We start from the raw sequence: 16365 nt of genomic DNA, 5'->3' as shown, positions 1-16365 counted from the left end.
CCCCTCACCCCAGCTTATCACAGCAGATGGCCCCGCCCCTCCCGGTGCCTGGTGCTGCTGGAGGTTTCTTCCTGTCAAAAGGGAGTTTTTCCTTCCCACTGTCGCCAAAGTGTTTGCTTGTAGGGAGCTGTCTAATTATTGGGGGTTCTCTGTACTATTGTTGTGATTTTGGTTATGAATAAAATTGAAGTAATGATAATGGATTGGATTTATATAGCGCTTTACAATGCCACTATTCATTCACTCTCACATTCACACGCTGGTGCAGGCAGCTACAGTTGTAGCCACAGCTGCCCTGGGGCAGGCTGACAGAAGCCAGGCTGCCATATCGCACCATCAGCCTCTCTGGCCATCACTAGTAGGCGGTAGGTGAAGTGTCTTGCCCAAGGACACAAAGACCAGGACAGACAGAGAGCCCGGGGTTCAAACCGGCGACCTTCAGGTTACAGATGCGCTTCCCAACCCCCTGAGACACGAGCTGTAGATTGAAATGAATTGAATGAAGGCACAGGAAAGCAGTTTGGGGAAGTGGAGACAGCTGGAGAGAAAAAGGCGTAGCTGAACTAAATCACAGAAGATGCGACAACGAAAGCAAAGCTAAAAGCAAAACATGAGGATCGCTAACTTTCAAAGCAGGACACGAGATGATTAAGAACACAAACTCACAGGCATGAACTTCATACAGGAGACTTAACACAACACTGAAAGAGGAATTAAATGCCAGAACCACTCAGGACCAAGACCCAGACTAAATACACGAAACAATAGAAATACTGAATATTTCAATACATGAAACATGAAAGAGTAAAAAACTCAAAAACACTGAGTAAACTGACCAAGACCACAATAAACTGGGCTGGCTCATTAGGCATGCAGCTGATGGAGGGAGCACCTGATTTGCTTTTTGCTTTGAGTTCTATCGGTGCAGCATTTCACTATCACTCAGTCACGCTCATTTATTCATGAACAGCCAAAATCTTGTTTGAGATTAAAATTCAAGGAGTTCTGAAGCCCAATGAGATCAAACATTTTAGAATCCAGTGTTCCCATATTGCAGCCAGTGTGTTTCCACTGCACTGTAATCTGTAGTCACTACAGATTACAGATTACATGCCACAAAATGTATTCTGTAACGTATTCCATTACATTACTCAATGAGAGTAACGTATTCTGAATACTTTGGATTACTTAATATATTATTAAGCTTTTTACAACTACATGAATGTACTACTGCTGTGTGATTTATTAGTTTTACTGAAGGTTACTCTCCACACCAACACCAACTAGATGTTTAAATCTTAATATGAATGAGTAACAGTAGGTGGACATTAGGTAAGGCTGCACTTTTTGCAGCGATCTCGTGTAGAAAACTATTCCACACGTATATAAAACAGGTCCGCGGCTCCGAACCGCAGTAAAGGGACCTCTGGCTAATACGTCGGGTTCGTGTCGGGCTCGTAGCTGAAAACTAGCTTTGCTTTGTTGTCTGGGTCAACTTTGCTAGCGAGAGACAGAGAGAGGCGTTGAAAGGCTGCTCCAACGGGACTTATTGTTTCAGAGGAAAACACGAACACGGTGTACAGTCGAGTCTTAATAGCTTACTTACAGCTGGGCTCGTCAGGCTCTCTTCTTGGCTGCAGTGGTTATTATTATATTTACATGTTTCCAGCTCCCGTTTCTGCTCCGTGACAGCTCGTGCTTTTCCTTTCTCTCCCTCCCTCGCTCACAGACACATCACGGGTATGGCGGTCCATTCTCCCTTTATAAACGGTAACTGTAACAGAATACAGTTACTCATATTTTATATTTTAAATACGTAACGGCGGTACATGTATTCTGTTACTCCCCAACACTGTTAGCAGCACTTGGTGAAGGTGGGGATGAAGAACTTTTAACAGGAAGAAACCTCTAGGCTTACTCACACAGATCAGCTCAATCAGTTGAATATCTTCTGTGTTCATGAAGACAGAAAAAAATTGTTGCATGTGGAAATATTTACACGTTTTTGTGAAATCTAACACATTGAAACCTGAACTCCATTTAAGGAAAACAATGGTAGTGATGAGCATAAACCAGCTCCAACATAGTGGGGCGCTATACTATGCTGCTCAACGCATACACATAAAAGCTGAAAGAAAGAGGGGACGGATGCTAATTGATGTGCAAATTGTTTTTTATCACACGTTTCCATACGAGGCACTCGACACGGACACCGCAGTGGCAGAAAAGATGTGACGCGACAAATCTGATTTAAATCTGATTTAAATCCGATCTAAATGTGATTTAAATCCGACCCACAGACGTCACTTGAGGGTCCTAATGAATTTTGGCCTCCTACGTGTTGTTTGGTGACGGAAAGTTGATATTGAAGGCAGACGATTTCAGAGCAGATGGAGGCTGAGTCGCCTACGCCTTTGATGAGTGCGAAGAGAAGCCGGTGCACTTCATTAGCATGAGAGTTTATTTCTGTTATAAGTTTGAATCCATGCAACAGCTGAAACATGAAGCCAGAGCACAAGTTTCTCTGATTCAGGCCAAATCCAAAAGTGACAGATCGCAAACGTTAGTCTGCATCGTGCAGGGAAGCTACGCTATCTATGCTGAGATCTTTTTCATGAAATTTGCCACACAGCTTTCGAGACATAATGTTCATACTGGTGAAACAGCTGCTGTGAGACTTAAAGAGATGTGCAAGAGCAGAAACTGCAAAAGTCAAGTGCGATGTGTTACAGCCTGAACACATAATGTTTGTTTCATGCACTTTTAAAGGCAGTGCATGACAGACATGCACCTTCAGATAAATTGATGCATGTACGTACATTATATATTTATAATGGTGTGCTCCTGATTTCCCAGCATCAGCTGTAATTGTTACAAAGAGCACCTCCCCCAGAGGAATAAGGCCTGTCTAAATGGTGCAAACAGATAATATTAAATCCAGATAGCGTTGCATGGTAGTAGCATGTAGTTTATAGCTTCATTTTTAATTTTATTCATGTTGTGTTATTTCTATTTACTCCAGCCATGTTCTTTTACAGTAATTACATTTTGTGGGTAAAATAAAAACGAAAGAGTTGTGCGGTTGATTTTTAAATACGAGTTTTGAATGCGGTGACCCTTTTCTTACCTTAAATGGCGTGTGAACATTTCATTGACAGATGTAGAACAAAGTTAAGATGATAATGAGCATCCCGAGGCTGTGAAGTGATGCAGAAAGCAGAAAATTACTGATAAACATCAAGCTTTCAATCAAACCAGGTCACATACTGTAGGCTGCAAGAAAACAGAAGAAAACAGTGATGATGCTGCACTTTAGACCAACCTGAGTCACAACACGACTGCAAATCAGGTCAGAGATTGAAGCGCGCTCGCATCCTGCAATCATGGCTGATGCTGCAGCTCTGACAACGCAACAAAACACACATCTCAAAACTCCGGCGGAGGAGAGGCAGGAAGACGATTCACGGGGTCTCAGGATGAGGTGATGTCACACTGGACTGTTGCATCAGTCATACTGGAACATTATGGAGGCTGTGATGCAACAAAGTGTGTCAGACTGGATTAACACTCAGATTTAACAATTAACCTCTTCTCGCTTGATTTGATACGTTTGATTTAAAGAAACAAAGACATGTTGAGTTTCTAAACTGACATGAAATCCTTCAAAGTTTCGGTTTTGTTAATATTTAAAAATCATCCTTCCGAGACATTAAAAGTGGTGTTTCACAGGGTTCTGCTCTCCGTCCACTTCTCTTTTGTTTATGATCTGAGTATTTCAGAAACTGCTGGAATTTTCCTGCACAAGCTTCTCTACAATTTGCAGAGAGTGGTCCAAAAAAGGGCAAATATCCAGCGAGCAGCAGTTCTCTGAGTGAACATGCTTGTTGATGCTGGAGGAGAATAGCCACCCTGCTTTGAGCCAAAGGGAAGGCAACAGCAACTCTGATAATCACTCCTTAAAACTGAGATATGCATAGGAGGGTCTCTGAAAGCACGACATGTCAATGCTGACGCAGCAGAAGAGCACACTGGGTGCTGCGGCAGAAACAAGCTTTGGAGTTTGAAGGAAACTACCATCTTAGAAGATCTGCAGATCCTGACGTTGGGCCTCAAGGAACACAGAAAGGAATCATCTTCAGGTTCTTTATGAACTCAGATTTCTGACACAACATGAAATTTTAAAACTGACAATGAAACAAAAATGAAGAGCAAAAGCTAAAACAAGTTGGTATTTCTGTATAAAGCAGACAGCTGTGAAGCCTCAAGCTGCAGCTCGAGACTTTGATCTTTTCACTCATTATTTTAATTTGATTCCTTTGCATAAACACGAGTAGGACTCAGACTGGTCTGCAAAGTGTTAACCGAGCTTCTTTGTTGATAATGAAAACAAGAACATTCTCTGTAAATTTAGCTCCACGATGTCACAAACACAACACAGACGCCGTATTGTAACAAATATACAAATGTAAAGAACCAAATAATCGAAAAAAGCCACTTCAAAGGAGTCACGTGTGATAACATCATCTACAATCATGATAAGGACTGTTGAAGGGCTGGATTTTGCTTGTTACAACATTATATAAAACACGAAATGAAGATCTTTCTGGGCTCTTTGATAGTAAAGACTGGCGACCGCAGATGATGGCTGATAAGCCGACTGCAGATGGACGATCTGAAACTCAGTTTAGAGATAAATGTAAAATATTTACTGAAGGAATCAGATGCTGACGACATATCAGGAGGAATAATGCCACTGAATGTACATGTACAGTATTTAGACAGTAACACGTGTTGCTTTGGGCTCTTTCACTGTAAATAATAAAGGATTATTTACTACATTAAACAATTGTGGCGTAGAGAACTGTGTGGGCGATTCAGGCCTTTAGCACAGAGCACCGAAAGTTCAGCTGTCTTGAAGCGTTTAAACAGATGCACTTTAATTGTATGAAGAATTATCATATCGTGTGCTAAGGTGAAGACCTGAGACGCCAGAGGATGAGCTGACCTAAAAAAATCTGCATCAAATTTTCTTTGTGTGCCAAAAAACTTTAACCTCGAGATTGAACGCGAAAGTGGGTCGACGTTCAAGCCTCGTCATGTATTCTGTGTGGTTTAGAGATGAAGATCAAAGAAGAGGGAGAGAGAAAAGAAGGTGACATCATGAGAGGAGGTGTCATTCACCATAAAAATCTGAGCAGCTCCGAGTTGCAGTCACACAGAACACCACGAAACAAGAAGGAAGACGACACCATAGCCTGACCCTCCGCTTTCTGACAAGAGCCAGCAGAGCGTGAACCTCCAGCAGAGCCTGAACCTCCAGCAGAGCCTGAACCTCCAGCAGAGCCCCAGGGTTAAAAAAAAACACCCAATATCTTCTCGACCTGAAAAAACCCCAAAAACGAAACAACCAGAACATCCGACCGAAGAACGAACAGAGAAACCCGGCAGCATGTTTTCAGCGACAAACAAAGTGACGGTAAGAAAACGCTTGCCTGTGTTAGCTGTTAGAGACGCCACTAAAAGCTTTATCGAAGCTCCAAATTAAATGATTACGTAGCTATACAACTTGCAAATGTTGAAATGGTTTGTCATGATTATTTTTCACAATCTCAGGGGGTTACTGATAAATTAACACAAGAAACTTCCATTCGGCACTCATGTAATGCAACGGTGCCATAAAAACAACAACTGGTCCCTTATTCTTCTTTTATTTTACATTTTATTCACTTAAAAAACAACATTGTCTGGAAGTCCTCTGTTACGTCATCATAAGAACAAGTTTTACAAAAGTGTTGATTTTATGAAAAAAAATAATTCTCCATTGCTGCCAAATGCCTCTTCCTGCTAAAATGACGTTCTTCCTCACAACAGTCTCCGGTCACTCTGGTTTTATCGCTGATATTGCAGGCTTACAATATAAAGTGTCATCTAAAGATAACCCTGGATTTTGAAATTGTATCTTGCAGTATCTCGTTGAAAACTGAGAAAAAGTTTTTACAGTGACGTTATCTGAAAATGGGGACCATAAACATTTTGTGGCTTCTCTTCCTCAGGCCGCCTGTGTCGTGGCAATAATGATGATGATGATGATCACAGAGGCAGCGGCCATGCCGAAGACAGGAAGGACACACAAGCATGGTGCAACGCTTGAAACAGTCTCCCTGCAGCTGGACGCCAAAACTCTGGAAACCCACAGACACACCAGGCTGCTGAACAACGCCTCCATCTCGCCATGGACGTACAAGTGAGTGACAAACTGTGGCATGGCCCTTTAATCACGGGGCTTACAGAGCTCTTTTAATCATCTTTTGTCCCCTCGCTTTCTCCATCCTCAGCGTCACCACCGACGACACTCTGTTCCCTCCCTTCCTGTCGGAGGCTCACTGCCTGCTGCAGGGCTGCCTGAACTTACAGGGCCAGGAAGACCGGAACCTGGAGTCCAGACCCATCATGCACCAGGTGCTGCTGCTGCGGCGCATCAGGCCAGAAGGGTCGGCAGACTACCACTACCGCCTGGAGTCCCGCCTCATCTCGGTGGGCTGCACCTGTGTCAAGCCTGTGGTCCGAATCCAGCAATGAGGACCAGCAAAACGGGCTCATGTACGGAAGACCGGGAATGTCGAGAGAAAACTAAATTAGGGGTCCATACATGTAAAATACAGAATTACCTGCATGTAAATACGAAAATCCGACAAAAATCTGATAATATCTAATTTAAATAATTATATCTGTCAGAGTACGTTTATTTAATTGAATGACGAGCTGATGACCAACAGACTGACTTCAGTCTGCTGTTTCATCTCAGTGACTTAGTGAAATGCTGCTTAGCATTAAACCTGCCATCTTTTTGTTTTATGTATATTTCCAGCGAATATTATTATTATTATTATTATTAATATTAAACAGCTCACATTTACTCCAGAAATAGAAAATGGGAGAAACTACACAACCAAACGCACACTGTAGCTGAGATTTAAAAGCAGAGATTTATTTCATATTCTTTCTGTTATTTATGGTTTAAAGTAATTTAATTTTGTTTTATTTAAGTATTTTGTGCTCTTCAGTAGATATTTATTGACTCTTAATGTATTTATAATCCAGAATCTGACTCAATAAAAAACCTGAACCAAGTAGTAAAGTGTGACTGTTTTATTGTTGAATTTAAAATATAATGTGATTTCTGTACATTATCATCATCATATCATAATCCTTTACAATGATGTTGCAGTGATAAGCAGCTGTAAACACTGTACACACGTCGGTCCGGTCACTCATTCGATGCAGCAGGGTGCAGCAAACACCACCGATGTCTCAGAAGCGTTGTGTCGCGTCCATTTCACACAGGAAAGACAAAGAGATGCGTAACTGGTGGGAAACAAACCTAAAGGCAGAGTTTGAAACAGAAAAACCTGCACTTCGGTTGGATTTGTCTTAATCTTTTGGTTGCGCTCACTCTTCCCGGCTAGCTCCGGCTCTTCTGGGGGGACACTGAGGTGTTTCCAAACACGCAGACGGTCTCCTCCCTGTAGGACACGCCCAGGAGGAAACAGGTCATCTAGGAAACGCCCATTAGGCATCCTGGTCAGATGCTCAACCACCTCAACTGACTCTTTTTGGGGTGAGTCTACTCTGAGGTCCTCACCCCCTCATCTCTTTCGGTCACCACACTCCGCTCGGGGCCATCGGTGAGTGCAGGAGCGTAGACTGACTGACGGCTTCGCCTCGACGCTCAGCTCTCTCTCATCATCACAACAGAACCTGGGAGTCAATCTCTCCTGCGCCACGCTTCCCTCACTAATGACAAATATCCAGAGACACCGAGTCTGAGCGATCCAAACCACATCATCTGTGAAACAGCAAAGATGTGATGTCTCCACCCCTGCACAGCGCCTAGAACTTCTGCCTTTAAAAGTAGGAAAAGAGCGGGTGAAACGAGCTGCCCTGGAGGGCAGCGCTGTTTTGGTTTGGGGATTTTAGGGTGTGGTTTGACTTCCTGTGTAGCGGTGATTTCATTGTTGGTAATCTCACCTCTACGACTAAGTTCAGCTCTATTTTTGCTGATGTTTGTCTTAAATTGACCTCAGAAACACTAACTCGTCTTGGACTCACTTTCAGTGATCTTGACTCTGATCCTAAAGGTCAAAATGGATCTGCTTGCTGCTTATTTTATACCTACAGATGCCACTAGATGTCGCTAAAGAGCCACATGCAATGATTTAAACAATCCTGCAGATGGCGCTGTTTGATTGAGATCAGCTGTAATTCCACGCATCCTTCATTTCGGTTAATTTTAACGTTCAAAGTCCGAGAGGAAGGTTTCCTTTTAGTCGTAGGGGATGGATCTGGTTGATGTTAGGTTGATAGGCCCACACATTCACACACACGAGCACATTGGCACCGTTGGCATGGAAACAAAGCACAGTAAAACCCCTTCAAACCATCTAATGACGACTGAATCTGCAGCGTCCATCTCGTTATAAAGAGTTCGTCTTGTTAAAGAGAGTCCTGGTTGTACAGAGGAGTTGTTGTGCAGTCGGTCTTGCCCTCTGCCCTCCTCATCGTCTTCTTCTCTTACTCTTTTCAGAGCTACTTCCTGTCAGTCTCTGCGCCGGAGTAGCACCAGCATCCCGGCACATCAAATATCAGCTCATCAGCCCTCCAAAATGGCTTCCAAATAAGGTTCAGCTTGTGTTGTGATCAGGCCATCAAGACACCTGGGAGCGGAGAACAGGAGGTTGTTGTTACCACAAACACTCACATTTAAAAGAGGAGGTGGTGAAGATATTAAAAAGCTTAAAACCTGCAGGGATATGAGCTACAGGCTCTCACTAAACACATTTCTGTACCTCTGGCACCTTTTTCTGGTTTGGTCTAGACCAGGGGTCTCGAACTCCAGGCCTCGAGGGCCGGTGTCCTGCAGGTTTTAGATGTGTCCTTGATCTAACACAGCTGATTCAAATGGCTAAATGACCTCCTCAACATGTCTCGAAGTTCTCCAGAGGCCTGGTAACGAACTAATCATTTGATTCAGGTGTGTTGACCCAGGGTGATGTCTAAAACCTGCAGGACACCGGCCCTCGAGGCCTGGAGTTCAAGACCCCTGGTCTAGAACCTTTTGATCCAGTAAAAGTAAAACTGCTTTATATCTGCAAATTGCAATTATTTTGTTAGTTTTGCTCTCTCCTCTTCACATCCTCCAGGTAACCTGTTACATGTGAATCTAAGGCTTTGACTTTGGTTACTGTCCAAACACTCATTCAGTGTTTAGAACAGTCTGGAAATGCCACATTGAAAACCTTTCATGCCAAAATAACTGAACAAGGCTTTTTTGGAAAGGTTACATCATTGCTTTTTAGCACGTGACTCAAACAGAACCCAAATCAAACGCTGAACGAGTGATCGGTGACCCGGTGGATGTTAAGAGACAAAATGTCACAGTCTCACCGTGGTTGGTCAAAAATGGCAGCTCTGACAATCACAATGAGAAACCTGTCTGAAAGTTGTTCTGGCGTTCTTCAGAGATCCAACAACTATTCAATTTCTATTCAATTTTATTGTTATAGCATCAAATCACAACAGCAGTCGCCTCAAGGCCAGGTAAAGACTCTACAATAGTAGCTATTAAATGGACTGCTATAACAGGGACCCACTCATCGCTAACTCTATGCTATCAGAACCCCCCAAAAGTTCCTTTAAGCTTGTCTCTCTTACTCAGGCGGCTGTTATGTTAAAATTGGATCACAGCATCACACTGTTACCCACTGCAATCAGAAATAAGGCTAAGAGATCATTGTTTCAGTCTTTAAAAAGTTATTGTTGTAAAATAATTCATGGTTTTAGGGCCACCGCTTGTGTTTTGAAAGGTTTCACCTCAACCACAATATCCCAACAATGACCATCAGATATTCATGTTGCCTCAGTTTCTCTCTGAGTATCCCAAACCCAGCTCCTTCCCAACCCTGTGCTATTAGAAGAATTTTGACATTTCTGACTAAATAACCTCTACCTGTTAACTCATTTCAGTAACTAATAGGTTACTCCTCCTTGTTACAGAACGTTCCTTCCTCGTGAACTGCGTCTGTCTGTATCACAGTGCCGGGTGTTTTGACGAGTCTCAAGTTTGACGAGTTGTTTACTTCTATCTTTGAGTCTTGACTTTGATGTTTTGACTTCACCTTTGCCTTGTTAGAGTTTTTACTCAGACCAATCTTGGTCATGTTTTTCCATCTTTTACGAGAATTTTTATCACCATGCTGCAATTTTGGTAGCTTATAAACGTGAACTGTCAGTGATTTGGGCTACGTCCACACGTACCCGGGTATTTTTGGAAAACTGAGATTTTTCTATGCGTTTGCACCTTTCGTCCACACGTAAACGGCATTTTTGGTCACTGAAAACTGAGATGTTTAAAAACGCCTGCCAGGGTGGAGATTTTCGAAAACTCAGTTTTTGCGTTTACATGTGGACGAGAAAAACGGAGAAAACGTCAAAGGTGTGCGCCTTTTTTGACGTCACAGTGTGCGCCACGTTATTGTTTCGGTGAAATGAATTTCTACAATACTGTTACTGTTAATTCTACTCTCTGCAGTGTTTAAATGCTTACATATACACACAGTTACTGTCCCTCCACACATACGACTCGGTTCTGCTTCTATGCCCCAGCTTTGTTTACTCTTTCCCACGAGGCTTCTAGACTTCTGATTGGCCAACATTTCTACACGGGTAGGAATATATCGCCACCTGCTGCTTTGGCATGTTCATAGCAGTGTTTTCCTTCATTTTTGCGTTTACGTGTGGACGAGATTATTTTTTAAAACGAAAAATCTCCGTTTTCAAAAATACCCGTGTACGTGTGGACGGAGCCTTGGTTTGACTGCATGTTTGCTACTGCAAACTGTGTTATTTGAGTCTATAGTGTTTCTGTAGTTGGTTTTTCTCCCAGAAGAAGCAACAGAGATTAAAATAAAAACTTTTGTCTCACAGTTTCTACCCAGATTCGCTCTTTTTTCAGCCGTGCTCACCTCCACGCTGTGCTTGTCCTGAAAGACACAAACAGAAACCACACAGGCTCCTTTTAGTGATTTATTTCCAGAGTTCCGATTTTATTTTCAGTAAATGAAGGTAACATCTCGCAGTGTAAAACCGTGGTCCTCACCTCCTCGTGGAGCCTCTCCTGTGAGGCGTTCAGGTGCATCTGCCGCTGCTCCATGTTGGCGGTGGCGCGATGCTCCTGACACTCTTTGGCCAAAGCTTTCTGAGCGACTTCCCGCTCGTGCTCCCTCCTCTCGGCCAGGTGCTTCAGCAGCTCCGCCTCCTGACACTAGAGCGAGTCAGAGGGAAGATTGTTACTGAGTTTCATCCCTTTACACTGATGCCGGGTTCTCAAAAATCTTGAAATGCATTTGTCTGAACAGACACGTAGAACAATTGGAAAGAACTTGTGGCGTTCCTCAGAGTTCGATTTTAGGGCCCCTAATTTTTGTAGTAACATCTGGATGGACTGCAATTTAAAACTGCACAGACATTCATGGTGACTTGAGGATGAAGCTGTCTGACTACTGACTCTATGAGCCTCACATCTCTGTTTTTAATTGACATTTCTCTTAAACTCTTTGAAGAATTTCCATAAATTGTGCATTTCATATATGTTTGTTCTCCTTAGCGTGAACTGTACTAACTTGTTTATCGCAGTGAGACCAAATCAGGTCAACATTTTAATTTGTCCAAGAGGCAATACGAGCAAAACTGTTAAACATCAATAAATTAATGTTACACACATTAAAAATATTTAAATGTTTTTAAATAAATCGTCAAATTTATGACCTTAAACACTTTTAGGTCACCTACTACTTTGACACACATACACACCTTCCTCCTTTCCTGAGCAGCATCCAGTTTCTTCTGGATCTCCGCCAGCGATGGTTTCTGGCGAGGCGGTGTCGTGGCCCTGAGCTCGGGGGCGCCGTCGAAGGTGGGTGGCTTCAGAATGACCTCGAAGGCCTGGCCACTCGCTCGCTTGCTCAGTTCGATCACCTCCATGTCCCGGATGTTGCAGAGGTTCAAGTCCACCACGCCTGCAGTTGCAGAGAGAGGATGAGGCGGTGAGATGAAAAGAAGCCGTGGTTTTATGGTTTCATTTGGCTGACTTCGTTGTTGGGATTTACGCTAAACTACTGTTTTGTACATCTTCCTCGAACATGGACCGATTGAGCTCTGCAACTTTTAAAAAATTGGTTTTCACAGGTGCTCTGACCAGAGCTCCCAGTGCATGAGATTCAGATTTTTATGACTCATTAATGGGCTGGTTGATAAACTGTACATTGCAAAATTTGATGATTTATTCAACACTGAATATAAACGTGTTTCCATTCAGAGAAAGCTCAGCCTCGAAAAGTTCAGCCTGCAGCTTTTTGGGTAAATATTTTGTGTTATTTACATTTCATATCATTCTCTGGTTTCATTTACTGGTATGACCAACTAAAAGCAGCCTCAGCATCGTCTTTCCTGCTGTAGCTCATAGACAGGTTGAGCCTGAATCTGTAGTCCTTTTTCACTGCAGACATTTTGACTGTTTTTAGCAGGACACCATTACTTCCTGTCTTGCGGGACAAAGGTGACTTTGTGCTACTGACCTTCATTCTTGTCGGCCGCCGGCTCTCTGGGCTCGGGAAGGATGCAGGAGCAGAAGAGAGACACCAGGGGGAGGTCTCGCATCTTCTCCCTGTAAGCTGGAACATTCAGAGGGAAAAGATATAAAGAAAAGCTGCAGACAGGACTGAGAGATAAAAGCAAAAAGAAAAGTCGTTTACCTGCTAGAGTCATCCTGCTGCTGCTGCTGCTGTTCTCAGTCAAAGACACTGTGGTGAGGTAGAGTCTGTTCCTGCAGAGAGACACATCTAATCAGTGGAAGCCGATGAACAACAATGCCTCTCAGGCAGCAACACAAACATCAAACCCTGCACGAGCCGCATCTTTGCTCTTGCTGTTTCATCCGCAGCTCGCTCGTCCGCTGTGATTCAGTGTCATTTTGCTTTCTCTGGTTCACACACTAAGAATATCTCTGCCATCGATTCGATTTAAAGGTGAGCTTTTGCTCACGATGCAGCTTTTCTCGGCTCGTGTGAGTCATTCACACGAGAAGATTCGACACCTGCCACTGATTTGCTTCGGGAGCTTAAAATAATCCACTCAGTGTGACGAATGAATCAGCAGCAGAGACACGAGGAGCCGCTCGGGCTTTGGCCTCCGAAGCGAAGCCGCCGTTGCAGAGAGAAACCCTCAGTGTGCCCCAGAAACAAAAACTCAGCAGCTTTTTCTGCTGTTCCCTCATCAGAGATCATTCAGATCACATGTGCAGGAACATCATCACTTTCTTCCGTGTAAGGCTTTACAGAGAGATTCTACAGATCTGTCTCGGATTCACACTGACCTCCACAGTTCTAAGAAATGTAAAGATTTAAAAGCAGACTATGGTTGTATTTGTAGTTTTGTCTGCATCTGTTATGAAACCACAGCAAACACGATGTTATCTGAACTTTCCTGCAGATAAACTCTGATCTGTTCTGAAAGCCTGGTAAACACGATGTTACTCAGTCACTGCAGCAAATTACAAACTGCATGAAAATCATTTGAATTTCAAAGTCAACTCCAGCTATTATCCAAGCCTGCTTAAGATTCATCTTTCACTACAAGTTCATCTTTTAAGCTATTTGCATTTGATCATTTCACGTCTGCAGCCCAGAAAATGAAGAAAATACCAACATTTATCTCCACAAACTGCATTTCTAATTCTAAACATAAGAAGGCAAAAAGATTGAGAGAGTAAACGGAGAAAAGCAGCAAAGCTCTACTTTGTAAATGAGGAGGCATATTTATGTTTACATTTGCTTTTTTCTGCAGAAATTGATTAAAAACATGAATTTGTTGCAAAATTTAAATGCAAACGCAAACACAACGTCCTAACTTTGTGTGTGTGTGTGTGTGTCACTGCGTGCATGTGTGAGTGTGTGTGTGTGCATGCTCTCAGCGATGATGTCATTGTTGCCAGAAAGCGCATCGCCTTCTGCAGAGATGAAGGAGCTGAACTCAAACAGCAAACCGAACAAAACAAAAACTGAAGAAGAAAATGGAGAGAAAATACGCAGGAGAGGATGCATGAGAGCGAGAAAGGAGGAAGAGATGAAGAGAAACTGCAGAGGAACAAATGCAGGAACAAAGAAATCGAGTCACAGCCGAGAAATCTGCTTTTATCGCCTCATCTTTCTGCTCTGAGCTGCAGAAAATGTAAAAAAAATAATAATAGAAATAATCAGTGTGGGGTGAACGAGTGGATCTGTCACTCACCCTGCAGCGATGCTCGCTCCAGCTCTTCTCTGTTCACACTGAAGATCTGCAGCTCAGCAGCATCAGCACCACCACACAGCAGCCCAATACATGACATCACCCACCAGCCCTCTGATTGGCCAGCAGGGATGCTGGGCCGTGATTGGTCCAGCAGGGCAGAGGAGGAGAAGGAGAGGAGGAGGAGGTGGTGTGGGGTTATTTCAGAGGAAACCTCCTGACCAGTAACTGAAAGCTCTTCATCAGAATCAGGAGGACAAACTTTGTCACTTACTGAAAGAAACATTAATGTGTTAAAGATGAAAAATCAACTGAAATTAAGCAGCGATCAACTTTCCTGGGATTTCATGTGTGCAGCACCAACAAGGGCTTCATGGAAGCAGCAGCACAGGCCGAGAGGCCGAGTCCCGACAACAACACAGAAAACATTCAGGCGGTTTTAAAAAGATAAAATCTTTCTTCTAAGAGGCAAAAATGTAAAAATAAAAAGACGTGAAACAAGCAAAAATATTAATGCTTTTAATGTGAAAGGGACATCCTCTGTCCACAGGAGCAGGACAGAGGTGAGCCTTCAGTCACCGTGTTTATTAAAATAAGATCTGTATCTGCATGTGCTGCATGCACCATGAGGCGACAGAGTTCTGCAAGGTCAAAGGTCATTTGATTCTAACTTAAACAGCTCTACCAAGTCAGAAGTACTTCTGAGGTCACGAGGCTCCGGCGGTGGGGGGAAGGATGTTTTTATAACTCACCTGTTTAAACTGTATTGAGGGTTAAAGCAGGGTGGAGGAACTCCAGGCCTCGAGGGCCAGAGTCCTGCAGCTTTTAGACGTGTCCTTGATCCAGCACAGCTGATTTCAATGTCTAAATGACCTCCTCAACATGTGTTGAAGTTCTCCAGAGGCCTGGGAATGAACTAATCATTAGATTCAGGGGCGCTGACCCAGGGTGAGATCTAAAACCTGCAGGACACCGGCCCCTGAGGGGCCCACCTGTGGCTTTGCATTATCAGGGGCGTGGCCTCCCTGATGGACAGGTGGCTAACGTTTTCTTCAAACTTTGACAGACTGCAGTCTGAATGCAGTTTGGGAACAAATATTGGTTTTCCTGCAGAAAATGCTGGAAACACCTAAACATTACAAACTCTGGATTTATTTTCAACAACTTTTCAGCAGCTTGTTAACATCACATGACCTTTGACCCTTGGTAGCGAGCTGCAGAGGGATGATTCTTTATGCAGAAAAAGCATGAAGGCACACTCCAGGCCTCAGGATGAAAATCCTCCCACATACATGTGCTGCTGGGCGAATTAACGAGAGAACATGTGGAGATGAAGTGTAAGGTGAGCCGGCTCTGCTTTGATCCGGTCTGATCCAGTTTGCTGGGTCGGCGTGCTTCTGAGGAAATGTCAGCGCTAAATTTACCGGCTGACAAAGAAGCGTTACTCATCCTCGGCACACAAACACAAATCTGTGCTTGAGCTCAACGCCTCCATCTGTCACCGAGCTTCGCAGCCAAACAGTCTGCCGCTCTCCGCTCGCAGGACAAACCCACAGCGATGGAGTTCAGAGAAGACAGCTCGCACATCCACGTCTCGAACCGCTTTCAGCATCGATTAGGCTGCAGACAGTTCTGATCGATCAGTCATGCTTTGGGCCAAGTCCGAACAAGGTGCAATTTGGGGGGAGGCACGTGAGGATATTTCACACAGACATGTGGCACGTGGCAGGAAAGCACCTGCTTCAGATGGAAATATTTGTGGATAGCAGGCGAGCAGCAGGAGCGTAAGCTGCACCGTCAGCTTTGAAAGGTCATTTTAGCAGCTACCCGCTGCAGAAGCCAAGTTAAACTTTCACCACTAGGGGGCACTGCTTGTATTGAGATGCTTTTGGATGATTTTGGATGCTTGGGAATTCTCAACGTCACACTGAGAATTCCCAAGCATCCAAAAATATCCATGGGTTCCCGACGGGCCAAGACAAACGCAGAAAAGAAACGCATAAACGGACCCAGCGTCAGTCAAGA

General features: G+C 43.7%; 2 protein-coding genes across 3 annotated transcripts; one reads left to right on the top strand and one right to left on the bottom strand.

The window, feature by feature from the left end:
• The first annotated feature begins 5169 nt into the window (after window positions 1-5169).
• On the top strand, window positions 5170-7113 carry LOC309689269 (interleukin-17F-like). Its single transcript, XM_082505557.1, has 3 exons — window positions 5170-5476; window positions 6054-6244; window positions 6336-7113. The coding sequence occupies exons 1-3, from the start codon at window positions 5450-5452 to the stop codon at window positions 6577-6579; spliced, it is 462 nt and encodes a 153-aa protein (XP_082361683.1). The 5' UTR covers window positions 5170-5449; the 3' UTR covers window positions 6580-7113.
• Window positions 7114-7134: 21 nt separating this feature from the next.
• Window positions 7135-14768, bottom strand: stmn4l (stathmin-like 4, like). Of its 2 annotated transcripts, XM_082505384.1 has the most exons (7): window positions 14344-14768; window positions 12810-12880; window positions 12633-12728; window positions 11869-12074; window positions 11156-11320; window positions 11022-11039; window positions 7135-8714 (listed from the first exon to the last, which is right to left on the bottom strand). In XM_082505384.1, the coding sequence occupies exons 2-7, from the start codon at window positions 12820-12822 to the stop codon at window positions 8706-8708; spliced, it is 507 nt and encodes a 168-aa protein (XP_082361510.1). In that variant the 5' UTR covers window positions 12823-12880; window positions 14344-14768; the 3' UTR covers window positions 7135-8705. The 2 variants fall into 2 exon arrangements, with proteins under 2 accessions (XP_082361510.1, XP_082361509.1); XM_082505383.1 differs by lacking the exon at window positions 14344-14768 and having other exon boundaries at window positions 12810-13403.
• Between the last annotated feature and the right edge of the window lie 1597 nt (window positions 14769-16365).

The sequence above is a fragment of the Aulonocara stuartgranti genome (assembly GCF_965226115.1).
Source record: "Aulonocara stuartgranti genome assembly, chromosome: 1".
NCBI lineage: Eukaryota > Metazoa > Chordata > Actinopteri > Cichliformes > Cichlidae > Aulonocara > Aulonocara stuartgranti.
This window is presented reverse-complemented; position numbering and strand designations above follow the sequence as displayed.

Excerpts from the sequence above, each read along its gene's own strand:
- stmn4l (XM_082505384.1), bottom strand. Across the intron at positions 12,075-12,632 it reads GGCGGCCGACAAGAATGAAG|GCGTGGTGGACTTGAACCTC; the intron begins GTCAGTAGCACA and ends CTGCAACTGCAG. Across the intron at positions 11,321-11,868 it reads CTGCTCAGGAAAGGAGGAAG|TGTCAGGAGGCGGAGCTGCT; the intron begins GTGTGTATGTGT and ends GACTCGCTCTAG.
- LOC309689269 (XM_082505557.1), top strand. The coding sequence starts at position 5,450 with ATGTTTTCAGCGACAAACAAAGTGACG. Across the intron at positions 5,477-6,053 it reads CAGCGACAAACAAAGTGACG|GCCGCCTGTGTCGTGGCAAT; the intron begins GTAAGAAAACGC and ends TCTCTTCCTCAG. Across the intron at positions 6,245-6,335 it reads ATCTCGCCATGGACGTACAA|CGTCACCACCGACGACACTC; the intron begins GTGAGTGACAAA and ends CTCCATCCTCAG.